At 41.1% G+C, this 19,484-nt stretch overlaps 1 protein-coding gene across 1 annotated transcript in view; it reads right to left on the bottom strand.

The window, feature by feature from the left end:
* MALRD1 (MAM and LDL receptor class A domain containing 1) overlaps positions 1-19,484 on the bottom strand; it is a 464,614-nt gene that overhangs the window by 229,056 nt on the left and 216,074 nt on the right. The window contains exon 19 of the mRNA XM_089693696.1: positions 9,605-9,761. Within this exon, the coding sequence (XP_089549822.1) occupies positions 9,605-9,761 (157 nt within the window). The remainder of the gene's footprint in view (positions 1-9,604; positions 9,762-19,484) is intronic.

Here is a 19,484-nt window from a genome sequence, read left to right as displayed (position 1 = left end):
TTGCAATTTTGCAGCCCATTAATCTAAATGGGCTGCAAATCACACCAGGATGCAGACAAAGTAGTGCATGCACTACTTTTAAAAACGCTCTGCCCCAAAACGTGAGGTACTGCAGTACCATAAAAAGTTGGTACCTGCAAATTCACTGTATCTGTGATCTGTATCTGGGGTGCCATTATCAATACGTTGCCACCACCAGCAGATTGCAAGGGTAGTGCATCCCAGTGTGGTATGGGAATATGCCTTTTCCGCACCTTGTTCTGGCATGAACCAGCCCTTAAAGTGGAACAAGCACCAAAAACGCTATTTAATTCATTTTTAATATCAAAGCAAACACACCCATCCATCCATGTCTCCATGCTTTATTTTGTTGAGAAATCACTTACCTCTCAGCATCTCAAGCTGTGGCCATCTTGAGTAAGGGCAGATGATTCATGTAGCATTTACTTTCTGGAATCCATCTGTCCTTAGCTCAGGCACACATGCAGGAGCGGGTACTTAGCTGAGAAAACCCCTCCTCCCCTCCTCCAGATGAAAGAAAAATAAGAAGACTCCTGGGATGTATGACATCATTTTGGCCTAGGCCAGACACCAGGAAGCAACTGGAGAAATATAGAAAAAAAAGTTTAAAACAAGTAAATATAATATACCTTCCTATCTATTTATTATTGCTAGCAGCAGAAGGATTAAAAATAGTTAATGCTGATTGAAAGAGTTTAGTTCTGCTTTAAAGTTCATTGTATCCTTAAGGCTACATGTACACAGGAACTGCCATATATGTTATCTCTACTGGCAGCAGAACTCTAAATGCAGCAAAAACGCATGTAAATGTGGTACCGCATTTACCCGTATTAAGCGCTTGGGCGCTTATTAATTTAATTGGCCAGAGTACTTGACATTAAAATAAATAAATGCCCAAGCTCTAAACGCATCTTGCACTTTTGCCATGTTTGCCATTTTTTGGCCAAAACGTTCCTCTCCTGAACGCAATTTTTCAACAGATGAGAATGAGAGGAGTGTTTAACTACCCCTAAGCTGCTGCTAAACTCTGGTAAAAGCCTATGTGGACATGTACACATAGGCTTTTAGTGAGTTGGGTTCAGGGGCTTTAGCAAAAAAGGCCAAAAGCTCCTAAAGTGTATATGAGGCCTTAACACCTTCCCGCCTTGCCTAATGTAAGATGACAGCCGAGTGGGATCCCTATTATCCTGGGGGGACGTCATCCCAGGATCACGCCTTGTGCGCGCCCCACAGGCCGCACTCCGGCACGATCTGTCACCGACTGTGTCGATGACAGATCACTACACCAGCCCACTGCCAGTGTCATGTGATCCATGTGACCAATCACAGCAGATCACATGACAGTTGTAAACAATGAATGGCTTCCTTTAATACCATTTATTGCTTACAACTTTTCTGATAGCTGTGATTGGTCACAGTGGTCACATGCACAGACTGGGCCAATCACAGCCCATATGTATCACGTGATCACTGTGGCCAATTACAGCTGATCACAACAAAAGCTACTGAATGAATCAGTTTCATTCAGTACATATGCTTGCTTATACCAATGAAATTCACTGGTATAAGCTATCATAATGAGTAAAAAAATAAATAAATCCTGATGACTTGAAAAGAGTAGTAAAATGTTAGTATGGTAACATTGTATTGCTCTGGTCACAGGACTAGAAAAAAAATCATATTTATTTTAAAATGTAATAAATAATGTTTAAAAATATGTTTTTAATTTAAAAACATTTTTTTAAATTATTATTATTCCTTTTTTTTACATACTGTCGCCAGTCAGTGTCTCTGATCAACACCACTCCAGTTACCAGTTATATGATGACGCTATACTGCATTGGTGACAGAATGTTGAAAAAAAAGAATTGTGGAATTTTTTTTTTTCATTTCTTCATTTTCCACAAAATTATGACAAAAAATGACAACTTCAAAAAACACGGTATCCCTCTTACTAAATACCTCAGGCTGTCTACTTCCGAAAAGTAGTCATTTGGGAGGTATTTGTACTGTCCTGGAATTTTGGGGCCTCAAGAAATGAGATAGTACATCAGAATTATCGATTTTTAGATATATACTGTAGTTTGTGGATTCTATAACTGTGCTACCAACTAAATATTAAATAATAATTTGGGTTATTTTCACCCTAGAAATGTAGCAGAATACATTTTGGCCTAAATTTGTATACAAAGATTATTTATTTGCAAACTTTTATAACAGAAACAAAGAAAAACGCATTTTTTCAAAATGTTCAGCGTTTTTCCAATTATAACGCAAAAATTAAAAAGTGGTGATGTAATACCATCAAAAGAAATCTCTATTTGTGTGGAAAATTTTTTAAAAAGTTTATATGGGTACATTGTTGCATGACCGCGCAATTTCATTCAAAGTGCGACAGCGCTGAAAGGTAAAAATTAGCCTGGGCACGAAGGTGGTAAAAGTGCCGAGTAGTATCATTTAAATTTTCAAATAAATGTTTCCAAATCATTAACATTTTGCCAAAATCTCCCAGTTTTCACCAAAATTACCTGGACATTACAGCTACATTTCACTCAATCCTAATCACAATGAACATTACTTTAAAAATCTTTTGATAGGTAAAACAGTTTCTACCTACAAATTTTAACTGTGCACTTCATTATTTTTTTTGGGACAATAATTTAATATCATTTATTAACAGTGATTATCATGTGCATTATAATTTAGATTACCATCTGTCATTCATTTGCCTTCTATTGAGACATCGATTATTATTATCATAATTATTATCACCGTTATTATGCATAGTCTTCTGCCAGCTGTTGCATTGCTTTCATGGGATATAAGTACACAGAAAAATGACATTGAATTGTTATTGAAGGTTAGTTTGTAACCACAGAAGATGATATTCATAGCCCTACATAGATAGAGGAACATGAATCAGCATGCAGCAATTTTTACCGTACACCTTAATGCATAATTTCACTATTGTAATTGCTGCAACCTTGGACTATCACAACATATGTGCAGAAATGTAACATAATTAGTGTGTGGGTTTTGTCTCGCTCTCATTAGGACTGTAATCGCTATTTATGTGCTGATTACTGCCCAGGTTTTAGACGGTGTGAAATTACACCTGCCAAAGTTCATTGTAGAGTAAAGCAAAATATAAAGGTTGCTTCCTCTCCGTAACAGTTAGAATCAAAAGGAGATTATCCTCAAGCCTACCTGACTGAACTCTATCTAAGAATATGTTATATAAAATGTTTGCGTAAAAGGAATGACATGCATTACCCTGTGCAAGCCAGTTCCCACTAGAGTCACATGCTCTCTATTCCATGTATTGTTTTCTATTCCTTCCAAGTGTGGTTATTACCATTTGTAATTTTTTTTTTATTCGTACTTTATTTAAACATTTTTCATTATTCACTTTTTTGGGGGAATAGTTTGGAGACCACCTGTGCTCCCAGCCTAACAAGTCAGGATTCTCTAAACACTGTCTAGTTATCCGAAACAGCAACTATAACAGTGAACTGGCCTTAGATGTTTCCTAAAAGTCTAAAAACATTTTTTTTTCCTCATAATTTAAGCCAATGCATTTCAGGAGCTGCTGAAATCTGGCATTATAAATATTTATCCCACTTAAAGTGGAACTTTAACCAAAACAGTTAAATAACAATTAATGTTCTTTAACAAAAGAAGATACATTCCACGTTAATAATTATGCTACCAAATGAAGTGTGCACTGTAAATTGCCTCCAGAATTGCTCCTGTTTCTTCTAGCCACCATTTTGTTGAAGCCCTTACTGAAAACTCTCCCCCTTCAGACACTATATTTTTATTTATTTATTTCAGGTACGTATATAGCGCCATCAATTAACACAGTGCTTTACAAATACAGTTGCAAGAAAAAGTATGTGAACCCCTTGGGATTACGTGGAGTTTTGCATGAATTGGGCATAAAATGTGCTCTGAACGTCATCTAAGTCACAACAATAGAAGAACACAGTCTGCTGAACATAATACTACACAAACATTAGATGTTGCCATGGTTTAATTGCACATAACATGTAAACATTCACAGTGCAGGGAGGAAAAAGTATGTGAGGCCCTAGCTTAATGACTTCTCCCAGAGCTAATTGGAGCCAGGAGTGAGCCAACCTTGACTCCTATCAGTGTGATGATATTGGATGTGTTGCTGACAGCTGTCCTGCCCTTAAAAAACACACACCTGTTTTGGGTTTACTGGTTTCAAGAAGCACTATCTGATGTGAACCATGCCTCACAGAAAAGAGCTCTCAGAAGACCTACGATCAAGAATTGTTGACTTGCATGAAGCTGGAGAGGGTTACAAAAGTATCTTCAAAAGCCTTGATGTTCATGTGTCCACGGTAAGACAGACTGTCTACAAATGGAGAAAGTTTAGCACTGTTGCTACTCTCCCTAGGCGTGGTCGTCCTGTAAAAATGACTGAAAGAGCACAGCGCAGAATGCTGCATGAGGTAAAGAAGAATCCCAGAGTGTCAGCTAAAGACCTACAGAAATCTCTGGCACATGCTAACATTTTTGTTGACACATCTACAATAAGGAAAACATTAAACAAGAATGGAGTACATGGGAGGACACCACGGAGGAAGCCATTGCTGTCCAAAAAGAATATTGCAGCACGTTTGAAGTTTGCAAAAGAGCACCTGGATGTTCCACAGCACTACTGGCTAAATATACTGTGGACAGATGAAACCAAGATTGAGTTGTTTGGGAAGAACACACAACACTATGTGTGGAGAAAAAAAGGCACAGCACACCAACATCAAAACCTCATCCCCACTGTAAAACATGGCTGAGGGAGCATCATGGTTTGGGGCTGCTTTGCTGCCTCAGGGCCTGGACGGATTGCTGTCATTGATGGGAAAATGAATTCCAGACTTTATCAAGACATTTTGCAGGAAAACGTACGACCATCTGTCCGCCAACTGAAGCTCTGCAGAGGATGGGTGATGCAACAGGACAATGACCCAAAGCATACAAGTAATTCAACAAAACAATGGCTGCAACAGCACAGAATACGCCTTCTGGAGTGGCCCAGTCAGAGTCCTGACCTCAACCCGATTGAAATGCTGTGGCATGACCTTAAGAGAGCGATTCAGACCAGACATCCCAAGAATATTGCTACACTGAAACAGTTTTGTGAAGAGGAGTGGTCCAAAATTACTCCAGATCGTTGTGCGGGTCTGATCTGCAACTACAGGAAACGTTTGGTTGAGGTTATTGCTGCCAAAGGAGGGTCAACCAGTTATTAAGTCCAAAGGTTCACATACTTTTTCCTCCCTGCACTGTGAATGTTTACATGTTATGTGCAATTAAACCATGGCAACATCTAATGTTTGTGTAGTATTATGTTCAGCAGACTGTGTTCTTCTATTGTTGTGACTTAGATGACGTTCAGAGCACATTTTATGCCCAATTCATGCAAAACTCCACGTAATCCCAAGGGGTTCACATACTTTTTCTTGCAACAGTATATTGTACATTCAAATCAGTCCCTAACCCTCAAGGGGTGTGCAATCCAAGGTCCCTAACTCACATTCACACATACACATACTAGGGCCAATTTAGACAGGAGCCAATTAACCTCCCAGCATGTCTTTGGAGTGTGGGAGGAAACCGGATTACCCCGAGGAAGCCCATGCAGGCACAGGAAGAACATGCAAACTCCAGGTAGGTGGTGCCATGGTTGGGATTTGAACTGATGACCCTAGTACTGCCAGGTGGAAGTGCTAACCATTTAGCCACTGTGCTACCCTATATGTTACTTTCTGTAAATAAAATGTATGCCTTTCCAGGCCTTGTTTATATGTCTTGGCTATGTTAGAGAGGAAGGCTTACAGAAGCTTTACAGTGCGGACGTTCACAGGCTGCCATGAAGGAGAAAGGGGAGATAAGATAAGACACCATCCTTGTAAGTTCAAGGGTGGCCATACATGTTTCATTTTTTTTTGTTCAACCAGTGGGTTGAATGAAAAAAAAATAGCCAATTCCCCCATCCACACATTCGAAGTTGATTGGGAAATCCCTCCCAATGTGGTATTGTATTCTGATAGCAGGGAGAATTCCTTCCAATCAGAATGCAAAGATCAATGTTGCCAGCTATAGCAGGTGGCACTGATCGTTTGTGAAAAAATGGACAGGCTGGTTGTTCACAAGTCGATTGAACCAGCTTGTTTGTTTTTACCTGAACGATCAGTGCCGCTGGCTATAGCCAGCAACACTGATCATTGTATTCTGATGGCAAGGATGTCTACCTATATGTTTGGGCAGGCTGATTGCACACAAGCCGAGCAATAGATCGACTTGTGTACAACCAGCCTACCTGTTGGGTAGGCGCAGTGTGGTACAGCGGCAGAGAGCACACAGAATTCCAGATTGCAGAAAATGATGTATTGCAGAACTTGTAAAAGCAGTAAAAACAAGCCCAGTGGGGAAGCTCACCCAACCAGGGCACTTACAACAAATACATTTTAAATGTATTAAGACCAAACATGAATTTCATTTGGTGCATTGTTTTAATATTAAAATTGTGTCAGACAGTAACAGTAATAAACAGAGGTACACTGCAAGCTGCAGTGACCTCTGAAAGTTGAGACCAGCTTGCCCTTGCTATCACAGTGATCACATGATTGGGAATGACTCTGCTTCCTTGTTTTTGGTGGGGATCAAGGCTGTCATGACAGCAAGGTTTGACAGCTGCACCCAGCACAGAAGGTGCCATTTGCCATGAGGCTCTCTCTCTCTCTCTCTCTCTCTCTCATTCAATGTTTATACACTGGTGGAGAAAGTGCACTTTTTCCATAATCGAGGCTCAAGCCCTTTCAGGAATGTGTGTTATCTTCCCTAAAAGGAAATACTACTTTCCAAGGGTTATGATTGGAATTTACTACTAATTATTTCTGTATATACCATAGCCAAAAACTGGAACAAGCTACGGTAGTCTCTCACCAGGGCTGCTACACACATGCGTCTGGTCTGATCATCTGCCAAGATGTTGGAAAACAGGCAGGACTCCTTGGTGAAAGGCATCCATAGCTAAGTTTCTTGTTACAGTTTTCTAATAGTATTACATGTGTTGTCTTTATCTGTCATTACTTAATTAAATGTTATATATAGAGATGAGCGAATTTCTCAAAAATTCGATTCGGCTGATTCGGCGAATTCCAGTATGAAATTCGATTCGATGCGAATTAATTCGCTACGAATTTAACTTATTAAAAGGGTTTCTAGGCTTCAGAGAGCCTTTAAATTAGTGCAGAACACTGTACCTTTAATTTAAATGCCCTTGGAGATGAAAACAAATGGAAACAAATAGATACAATGTTTCAACCGCTGTATGGAGTGAGTGTCCCAGAACTGTCAGAAATAGTCTATTTCTGACAGTTCTATGACATTCCCTCCATACAGCGGTTTCAACCGCTGTATGGAGTGAATGTCCCAGAACTGTCATAAATAGTCTATTTCTGACAGTTATGGAACATTCACTCCATACAGCGGTTGAAACATTGTATCTATTTTTTTCCATAAATGACATTCTGCAGATACACTTAGAGGAGCACTGCAGATACACTTTTTGCCGGCTTGGAATTATTCTTATTTTCATCCTACTTCTTCTTCATCCTCATCCTCTTCTTCTTCTTATGAGGATGAGGATGAAGAAGAAGAAGATGAAGAAGAAGTAGGATGAAAATAAGATTAATTCCAAGCTGGCAAAAAGTGTATCTGCAGCGCTCCTCTAAGTGTATTTGCAGAATGTCATTTATGGAAAAAAATAGATACAATGTTTCAACCGCTGTATGGAGTGAATGTCCCAGAACTGTCAGAAATAGTCTATTTCTGACAGTTCTGGGACATTCACTCCATACAGCGGTTTCAACCGCTGTATGGAGGGAATGTCATAGAACTGTCAGAAATAGACTATTTCTAACAGTTCTGGGACATTCCTTCCATACAGCGGTTGAAACATTGTATCTATTTGTTTCCATAAATGGATCCATTTATGGAAACAAATAGATACAATGTTTCAACCGCTGTATGGAAGGAATGTCCCAGAACTGTCAGAAATAGTCTATTTCTGACAGTTCTGGGACATTCACTCCATACAGCGGTTTCCGGCAAAAAGTGTATGTGCAGAGTTCCTCTATTCTGCAGATACACTTAGAGGAGCTCTGCAGATACACTTAGAGGAGCTCTGCACATACACTTTTTGCCGGCTTGGAATTATTCTTATTTTCATCCTACTTCTTCTTCTTCTTCTTCATCCTCATCCTCTTCTTCTTCTTCTGAGGATGAGGATGAGGATGAAGAAGAAGTAGGATGAAAATAAGATTAATTCCAAGCCGGCAAAAAGTGTATGTGCAGAGCTCCTCTAAGTGTATCTGCAGAATAGAGGAACTCTGCACATACACTTTTTGCCGGCTTGGAATTATTCTTATTTTCATCCTACTTCTTCTTCTTCTTCTTCATCCTCATCCTCTTCTTCTTCTTCTGAGGATGAGGATGAGGATGAAGAAGAAGAAGAAGAAGTAGGATGAAAATAAGATTAATTCCAAGCCGGCAAAAAGTGTATGTGCAGAGCTCCTCTAAGTGTAACTGCAGAGCTCCTCTAAGTGTATCTGCAGAATAGAGGAACTCTGCACATACACTTTTTGCCGGCTTGGAATTATTCTTATTTTCATCCTACTTCTTCTTCTTCTTCTTCTTCTTCATCCTCATCCTCAGAAGAAGAGGATGAGGATGAGGATGAAGAAGAAGAAGAAGTAGGATGAAAATAAGAATAATTCCAAGCCGGCAAAAAGTGTATGTGCAGAGTTCCTCTATTTCTGACAGTTCTCTGACAGCTTCTTCACATGTACAGCGGTTGAAACATCTGTATCCTAAATGGAAACTAATAGATACAATGTTTCAACCGCTAAACATGTGTTCCTTCTGTCAGAGAACTGTCAGAAATAGCGGAGCTCACTGCAGGGACACTTTTGCCGGCTGATCGGGAAATATTCGATTCGCGCACCCAAAGTAGGCAAAATTTCGGATTCGACGCGAATCGAATATTTCCTGAAATTCGACTCGAATTCCGGTTCGCCTGGTTCGATTCGCTCATCTCTAGTTATATACAGTTTGATTTTACCTGCAAGTGTTTGTGTGATCTCTCTTTGCACATCTCAAAAATAGACCCCCAAAACATAAATTATCACATAACTGTGATACAACATACTCAGTGGTCTGTGCTAGCAGTAAGCATGGAATGGAAGTGGGAGGACTCACTGCTCTGGCTCATTCAATTGTTTGTGTACATAGGTCTGTAAACAGCAGGCATTTTTAGTGCAAAGAAGGTAATGCTAGTCTGAAAAGTAGCCTAGAGCTCCATCTACTGAAAAAGAATGAAAGTATGTACAGTTTATTTTAAAAGTTTATACTTGCTGAATCCTGACCATTAAGAATAAAAAAGACATTAAAAACGTATAATACACTGTACATATACAGTATATGTTTTTAAACAATAATACAACTACATAATATACTTAAATATTATCTTTAATTCAGCTGCTGGGCTTACCTGCAATGAGCCCACAGTTGCTCCATCCATATAGGTCCAGAATGTTAGCTTGCATTTTGGTCCAGTGCGAGAAATAAGAGGAGTCATGATGTGAGCCATGTGCCCAAATTCACCGTTGGAGCTGTCTGCATACAGGTACCAGCCTTCATCTGAGGACCTGGAAATCCAGTGTTAATAGTCATTAATAAAAATGCAGCGATAACTTATTACCTTTAACTGCATTGCAACAGTGTAAGTCTATAGAAAGTTATGGAGATCCCATTGCCAGACCATTCATTTCAGCAGCAATCTTTCCATAAGATTACAGACAATCTAAAAGCACTGAGACTGGTGCTGGACACCGCCATCTTGGATATGATATCAATAGCCCCAGCAGACGTAGAGCTGTTGCTCAAATGACACTCTATAGTATTCCCCTTGGCTCCTCTCCTGGCATCTAAATAAAAGGTTATATAGGGAGGTAAAGGGAGGGGGGAGAGGGCTATGACATGCAAAGAGAGAGAGGGCTGTGCTAGAAAACTGTCTCCTGAAATGGTCAAAATTCCCTAGCAAGCTCAGGGGCACAATGCAAGTAGATAAAAAGTGTTTACTGAAAGAAAAACGAAGCAAGTACATTATTTTTCTGCAATTTACCTACTTTTTTAGGTTGGTTACTGGGCTTCTTTTAATACATACTGTAGCACACAAAATGTATTTTAGCGTGTAATAACTTTTCTATTCTTGCTGGTACATGTATCATATCAGAACCTAACCAACTGTAACACACAGAGCTTGTATGGATTGTTTCAGTAAAACACAATCATACTTCAGGGCTGGTGTAAGCTATAACACCAACCAAATGATTAAAGGTGAATACCAGAATCTATCCAACTCTACACTCCTAGCTCCCTGTCCCCATGCACATCAAAAACGCTATAGCAGTTTAAAATTTGTGTTTTACTTTTTCAATAATCATGCTTTTTCTGCCTCCTGACCCTGCCTGGGGGAGGACCGGTAGAGGTGCTGCATGTCACATCTGACGTCTTTACCTGGGGTATACTATAACTGTAATTCCCATTATTTAATGGGAAACGCAATGACGTTGTGGGTGTGTATGTTGGTGGTGCCTGAGGAGTGGCCTTCATTAAAATAGTTCCATAGTTGTAGTGGTCAACAACCTGCTGTGCACATCGTAACTGACTACTGAAGGAAACTTGACTTAAAGCGGAGCTCCACCCAAAAGGGGAAGTTCCGCTTTAAGGACTGCTCCCCCGCTCCCCATTAAGGATTGGCACCTTTGGGGGGCAGGGGGGGAGCGGTACCCGAATTTGACAGGTACCCGCTCCCACTTCCAGCCTGATCGCCTAGGCGACCGGAAGCGAAAGGTGTCCTCCCTCCCTGTAGTCTTTTGGGACACGTGACAGATCCAGAAGACTACAGGACCTTTCATGAAGTGCAGCGCTATTCACGCATGCGCAGTAGGTACCCTGCTGTGAAGCCACAAGCTGTCGCAGCCGGGTGCCCACACTGAAGATGCCGGTCTCCTGGAATACAGGACGGCCGGTGAAACAGGCTGCGGGGGACACACCGCGGGACCAAGGGACTTGTAAGTGGCTGTTTTTTAAAAGTCAGCAGCTAGAGTTTTAGAGCTGCTGACTTTTATTTTTTGACAGGGTGAGTGGAACTCCGCTTTAAGCACATCACTGCTTTATTTCCTAAACTACAATGGGGAGGAAACATGGCTGTGAGATGATCTCCATAGGGCGTTATGGTTGGTCATAATACACAGAGGTTGCCCTACACAGGGAGATTACAGGACATGCTTGTTGGCAAAAATTGCTATCAAATATGGACTTCAAAAGAAAGAAGAGCATTGTTGAACATGGCTTCCATGCAGTAGTCTTTGCTTTCCAGCTGGAGCTTAGCTTGAAATCTGTTAGACAGGGGCAGACTGACCATTTGGAAACTTGGGCACTGCCCAAGGGCCTGGGGTCAGTAGGGGGCCCCATGAGATGCCCCTGGTACCTTTTTCATAGGCTTTTTTAAGTTTGGACAAGGACACAGGGGCCCCATGATCCCCTATTGCCTGGGGGCCCGATCAGTTGTCAGTCCGCCCTTGCTGTTAGATGAGTTCCAAAGGATGAAAACAAAAGTGTAGGATAACCAAGGTTAGCAGCAACCATACTAGAGTAAAGTTGGGTTTACCCCAGTAGCTTTTCAGCCAAAATGTTTTGCTTTAAAGGATAAGTTCACCTTTTGACCAAAATTATAAAATGCATATTTTTTGCAAGTAAAAAAATGGGCATTTATTATTTTTGGTTGCAGGAGCCTCTAAAACATTGCACCAGTGATCTTCAGATCACTGGTGCCTTGCAGGTCTCCTGTAGACCTGTTAGTATATCTGTTTGCCCATACAGGATGTACGGGCAAGCAGATATACTGACCGCTCTGTAATAAAACACACACCGCACACAGTTAACCCTTTGATCACCCCAGATGTTAACCCCATCCTGCCCAGAGTCATTAGTACAGCGTCAGTGCTTTTTATTAGCACTGATCACTGTATTAGTGTCACTGGGGATGTCAGTGGCAGTTAGTCAGTTCCCCCCCAGTGTCAGAATGCCCGCCACAGTCCTGCAGTCCGCTATAAGTTGCTGATCGCCGTCATTACCAGTATAAAAAAAAAAAATCCAGTATATATACCTTAATTTGTAGATGCTAAAATTTTCATGTAAACCAATTAATTTACACATATTGGGATTTTTTTTTTTAGCAAAGACATGTAGCAGAATACATTTTGGCTTAAATTTATAAAAAAATTTGATGTTTTAAATTTTTTTTATTGGATATGTTTTATAGCAAAAAGTCAAAATTATATTTTTTTTCAAGATTGTCGGTTGCAAAAAATAAAAACCGCAGAGGTGATCAAATACCACCAAAAGAAAGCTCTATTTGTGGGAAAAAAGGACATAAATTTCATTATGTGAAGCGTTGCATGACCACGCAATTGTCAGTTAAAGTAACGCAGCGTTGTATTGAAAAAGTGGCCTAGTCAGGAAGGGGAATAAATCCTCTGGAGGGCAAGTGGTTAAGTGGATAACTATTCTGATTGTTTTGAGGTCAGAATATAAAGAGTGCAAGCACAAGAAGGATGGCAGTAGATGTCCAATAAAGACAAAAAATACATGCAAATTAATTGGTTTATGTGATAGTTTTAGCATCTACAAATGGTGGTATATATACTGGAATTTTTTTTTATACTGGCAATGGCAGCGATCAGTGACTTATAGTGGGACTGCAGCGGGCATTCTGACACTGGGGGGGAACTGACTAACTGCCACTGACATCCCCAGTGACACTAATACAGTGATCAGTGCTAAATGGTTCAACAAAGTAATAAAGCGCAGTATCACTTTAAGCAAGTGTCCTGCAGGATCAGAATTTAAACATCAATTCCACTTTCTGAGATATCTCTCCCCAAGTGAGCTGAAGTGAACTATCAAGATGTCAGGCTAACTCACTTTTGGGTTCTCAGCTGCTCGTAACTGGGTTTAACTCTTGAGATGAATACTTTTCATATAAGCAGTAGTGTCCCCTTTTGTATCTCTTTAAAGAATGGTGACAAATCTTCTGCGAGCTTGATGGGGTCCTAGTTGGTGCACGTTAAGGTTCAGATCCCTCCTTGTGTAAGAGCAAGATTTCCTCAAGATGGTATAGTGACAGAAAGATTCCCCCTTTGAGTGATGTTGAAACTGAGTAAGGCCTGTTAACACAAAGAATGAAGGCTAGAACTAGTTAAAATTGAATAAATGGGCAGAAGCAGACTTCAGCAGAGGTCAAACCCCTAAAGATGGTGAACTAGCCAAGTGAAGCAAGTTCCTTTTGAAGCTGGAAGAGGCTTTAAATGAGATACTTGTGTAGTCCTGTCTGCAGGGGGCACATGCTGTAGCCAAAGTCCTCCTTTTTCAGGGATTTAGTGAGGCACTAGAACAGTAGGCCATAATATAGAATGGGCTAGGCAGTCTGGGTCTCAGTGTGATAATTTGTGGTGTAAGATGTAAGATGTCCTGAATTGAACAATTGAAATTAACACAGTTACTTGCAACTTCTGATAATCTGGGTTATAGAATCCTCTCATCCGGTTTGTAGCCTGTCCACCGTAAGAGGTAGTCCCTCAGTTGGGGGGGGGGGGCTCCTGTGTTCTTTTGGTCCCTCTGTCAAGAAATGATGCAGATAAGAGCACTACGATCCACCTGCCTGCAGGACTGACTGTCCTGCTCGTCAGCGATACCAGCAGTCTGCAGTCCTTCTTTCCTTCTCCATGACAGGTTTTGATCCAGCCTGATCTCTGGGGTCCCACACAGCCTTTCCCTCACACACCCCTCTTCCGCCTTTCACCATCTACTTCCTTCCTGTAAAGTTCCTGGGCTCCTCCATATATATACTCCCGCCCCTTTGCCAGCTCTTCTGGGAAATTTAGTCTGTTCCCTTCTGGTCTGAGTGCAGAAGTGCTGTTACCAGCATACAAGTTCAACAATGCATTGCGTCAATAGAGTCTGGATAACTGAACCATAGAACACTGCCATCTTGTGTTTACTTAATATCCTGCAACCAGTATTAATGCAGTGTGTTACAATAATTTTTTAACTCTACCTAAACCTAATGGACGTAAAGCAGTAAGTGATCTGATCTGACCATTCACAGTACAGTAGTAGAACACACTTTCCTGCAGCTACATAGGTCAGTGCGGCTTATTTTAAAGCGGCCCTATAGTACTTGCTATATACACTCCCCAATCAGGAGTCACTGTATGTATGTCAGATGTGATGTTATCCTTTCTAAATAAAAAATATAAAAAAATAAATAAAAATGGAAAAAAATAAATGAGCCAACAGGAAAAACCACAGAGGAGCAGGTATTTGACACTCTCAGAACTTTGGAATAGCATAGTGAAGGGTCATTTTAACCACTTTCTGCCCCTTCCTGGTGGCCTTTTAAAGGGTATTTTACTCCAGGGGATGGGAGGACATGTCATCTCAGTCATGTGATTACAGTGGTTGCCTGTCACAGTGGTCACATGATGAGGAATCCACACCACCGGATCCCAGTCTTGACCAGAGACCAGGATATGTCTGAGATAGCTAGGTTACTGTGCTGGAAGCATGCAGTGAGTGCGCTCTCAGCCGAGAAACCTTGGACGCATATGTGCAGCATGTGGGTGTTAGAGCCTACCCTCCTTGTCACCGCAGATCTGTATTTCATGGACGGCAAGAAGTTAAAGCTCATTCACTGTTTCTTACAAACATGCAAGTATTAGAATGTCCACCGTTTGATCACAATTCAGCTGCCTGATTGCAGATCAACAAAAATAATCACTAAAACTATGACTTTGTTTTTCCCAAAGTCCTGTAATGCTGCAATTGTGTGCAAGTAATCACTGCAATCAGACACCAAAAAATTCACATATTTGTTTCTTTAGCCATCGCTACATGATCTCTGGCATGAATCATTCACAATTGCCTATACAAAATTCCAGGCAGTGCCACTCTATACAAACATGTCTTGTCATTGCCACTATGAAGACTGATTGCAAGATACTGCACTTTCCTTGAAAACGTCTTTAATGCTAAACTCTGTGATAAGCAAATATTGTCCAAATACAAAAGATGTGTGTATTCTTCCTTGAATCTTGCTGAGCTTTGTGTGTTTTTCCAGATCTGTGCAGTAATCCAGTGTGACACAGTCTGTAATAAAGACAGGTCACTGCTGCTCTATTTCCTTGTGTAGGGTGACTGGTCTTGTCTCCGCCCCCTCCTGTTGTTTCCTACAGGCAGTGTGAAGTGGGTGGAGTCTGCTGGGTCCCTCCTACAGCTCTACTTTCTGTACAGTCAATGTGCAGCGCAGTGGTGTCACTGCTACTTTTTCAGGCTGATATCTGGGTTTGCAGAGACATTTGATTCTCACAAAGCGCATTTATACCCTTTGTGGAGTTTGAGAATTATATTTAAATAAAAAAATGTTTGTGCCCAGAGCTCAGAATTAACCAGTTCCTGTTCAGGCCAATTCTGACATTCTTTTCCTACATAATTTATTTGCTAGAAAAACAACTTAGAATCCCCAAACATTATATATATATTTTCAGCAGAGGCCCTAGAGAATAAAATGGTGGGTGTTGCATATTTTTATGTCGCACAATATTTGCCCAGCAGTTTTTCAAATGCACTTTAATGAACTTTAATGCTCAAAAACAAAATATAATACCCAATTTTTGGTAAAATATAAAAGATGGTGTTACACTGATTAAATAGATACCAAACATGTCATGCTTTACAATTGCATACGGCAGTGGAACAGCACCAAACTTTAGAACCCAAAAATCTCCATAGGCAACACTTTAAATTCAGTTACCAGTTTAGAGTTAAACAGGAGGTTTGGTGCTAGAATTATTACTCTTGCTCTGATGCTCGTGGTAATACCTCCCATGTTTTGTATGATCGTTGTTTACACGTGCATGTGGGACCAATATGCGCATTCGCATTTGAGAGCGAGCACGGGGAGGGGTTCTTTAAATTTTTGTATTTATTTTTTTTAAAGCGTTTATACTGTCTCTTTATTTTAATCAATGTTTTTGCTATCACAAAGGATGAACAAGTATGAGCCATGGGCCATGGTGGGTCCTATTTATGAAGAGATCTGGGGTCTATGAGACCCCAGATCTCTCTTCTGGTCTCCAAAGCCTCAAATCAAACTGAGACCGGTTTGATCAAATGCTTGTACAAGTAACGACTTGGTTATGAGACCAAAACCGGAAGTGACAAAATCCTCATCATGTCTGGTTTCTGATGTCACGCAGTGGGAGGAACAACATCCCTCTCACTGTGTCCTGGGAACCAGATGCTGCTGGTTGCATCCTTACCGGGCTCTCTGATTGGATGGGAGAAGCCTGTAAAGGTGGGGGGAGGGATCACCCCTTCCGCTGCCCGTAAAAGTAATTCAGTGGATCTGAAGCTACTAGGATGACTTTTTCTTTGAAGGGAATTGCTGGCTGTAAAACAAGTATATCTCGTCATCGCTGCAGATATCACCCTTCTCATTCAGTGGCGTACCAGTTCCAAACCAATATTTAGGGTCACTGGTAGCAGGTTGGATTATTGCTAGTGAAAGCATCACCAATTAAAATCCAGCTGAGCCCTATCCTAAGTGTTCTAAACCTTACCATGCTTTGAGAAACTGACTGTAAAACGTGTTAATTATTTCCTATGCGAGGGATTTTATTGGGAACTTGGGGCTAATTTCTACCAGCTAGTATAACAGCGCTGATTCTTAAACAAATGACATTGATCTGCCGATGTGTTTTCACTGCTGACTATACTGTAAATTAGAGAAGGGAAAGTCCGTATTGGCAGACTCGTTCTTATTGGCTGAATTCATTATGGACGTGTCAACATCCCTGCAGACACCAGATTACCCCAAAATACTAAATGTTCATTACTCATTAGGAAAATAAAACGGAATTACTTCAAGTGATCTACAGCACTGACAGTTTACTGACTGGAGCCATTAATTCCCAAACACACTGACTGGAAGATAATCACAATAAAATGAAGGGAAGCTCCAATAGTGAATGCTTTTAAAGGGGTTCAAAGGTAATGGATCAATTAAAGTGTTACTAAACCCAGAACCCCGCATTCACTATGTCTGGTCTCCCAAAGTACACACAACATGGAAATGCAAATATTTTAGTAAATATAAGTTGCTAAATACCTTTCTCATCAGCATTATATAGCAGTCTTGTGACTACTATCAGTGTCCAGCAGAGCACTGGCTAAAGCTTGTAGGAGGCGTTTTCATTCTCTCCTGATTGTCCTGTGAGGATGCATAACCTCTGTCTGGACAGTGCTGATTGGCCCTGTGCTGATCGCATGCACTCTCCCAAGACAAAAAAACTCTCTAGCAATACACAGCAAACAGCATGTGCAGTTTGCCCCCAAGGTTCTGTTCTGTCAGCAGATTGATTGTGGACAGTAGAAGAAGAGGAGGATCAGAGAAGACAGGATCAAACAGCCTTTTTACATAATAAAGAGGATTAACCCCTTAGGTTCCACAGTGAGTATAACAAGCATGCTTTACTGCATAAACAAGATTTTACTACTGTGGGTTTAGTAACACTTTTAAGGGTTAGTTCAACTCTACAGAAACAAATTTAATTGTGAACTAACACTGAACACCCTCCACACCCCCTGGTTCTCATTGTACAGTCACTGTGACTGCTGCTAACCAATTAGCATCCATCTATCCCAGGGGTGGGCAAACTTTTTGACTTGAGGGCCGCAATGGGTTCATATATTGGACCCTGGGGCCGGACCAAGAGTAGATGAATGATGTGTATGTGTCATCCATAGTAAGTATAGTAATATTCCCCCATAGTAAGCATAGTAATTAATGCCCCATATAGTAATTCATCCCCCATAGTAATTCATCCCCTATAGTAATTCATCCCCCATAGTAATTCATCCCCCATATAGTAATTCATCCCCCATATAGTAATTCATCCCCGATATAGTAATTCATCCCCCATAGTAATTCATCCCCCATATAGTAATTCATCCCCCATAGTAATTCATCCCCCATATAGTAATTCATCCCCCATAGTAATTCATCTCCCATATAGTAATTCATCCCCCATATAGTAATTCATCCCCCATATAGTAATTCATCCCCCATAGTAATTCATCCCCCATATAGTAATTCATCCCCCATATAGTAATTCATCCCCCATAGTAATTCATCCCCCCTATAGTAATTCATCCCCCTATAGTAATTTATCCCCCATAGTAATTCATCCCCCATATAGTAATTCATCCCCCCTATAGTAATTCATCCCCCCTATAGTAATTCATCCCCATATAGTAATTCATCCCCCATAGTAATTCATCCCCCATATAGTAATTCATCCCCCATATAGTAATTCATCCCCCATAGTAATTCATCCCCCCTATAGTAATTCATCCCCCATATAGTAATTCATTCCCCACATTAATTCATCCCCCATATTAATTCATCCCTCATATAGTATTTCATCCCCCACAGTACTATTCCCCCCCAAGTAGTAAGCCAAGTCCCCCCTGTGTCAATTCACTTACCTTTGCTCCGCGCGTTCCTCTCGCCGTGTTCCCGCGCCGTTCCGGTCTTCAGGGCGGACTGTGAGAGGAGCCTAGCTCCCCTCCCCTCATGTTCGTCAGGCTGCCCCGCCTACACACATCCTGACAGCCACATCCGCGGGCCGGATTAAAAGGTCCGCCGGGCCGTATACGGCCCGCGGGCCGTAGTTTGCCCATTGCTGATCTATCCCCTGCCAGAAGCGATGATGGAAAAGAGGGAGAAGAGCGGGGGTTTCAAATCCCCAGACCACTTGATCGGCTGATAGTTCAGGGTTAAGTACAACAGGGACAAGGGGTTGGGGTGTGGGGGGGAGGTGAGGTGAGGTGTTAGTTCACCTTGTAGTTTTTTCTGTAAAGGTGAACAATTTAAAATAAATATGTAACTAGCACAAGCAAATGTACACTATATTGCCAAAAATATTGGGTCACCCATCCAAATCATTGGATTCAGGTGTTCCAATCATCTCTATGGCCACAGGTGTATAAAATCAAGCCCCTAGGCATGCAGACTGCTTCTAAAAACATTTGTGAAAGAATGGATTGCTCTCAGGAGCTCAGTGAATTCAGGCGTGGTACCGTGATAGGTTGCCACCTGTGCAATAAGTCCATCCGTGAAATTTCCTTGGTACTAAATATTCCACAGTCAACTGTTAGTGGTATTATAACAAAGTGGAAGCAACTGGGAACAACAGCAACTCAGCCACCAAGTGGTAGGCCATGTAAAATGACAGAGCGGGGTC

This window comes from Staurois parvus, unplaced genomic scaffold, assembly GCF_062004578.1.
Source record: "Staurois parvus isolate SC_StPar_1 unplaced genomic scaffold, SC_StPar_1.0 ptg000636l, whole genome shotgun sequence".
Classification (NCBI taxonomy): Eukaryota; Metazoa; Chordata; class Amphibia; order Anura; family Ranidae; genus Staurois; species Staurois parvus.
The sequence above is the reverse complement of the archived record's forward strand: the minus strand, read 5'-3'. Positions and strand labels throughout refer to the sequence as shown.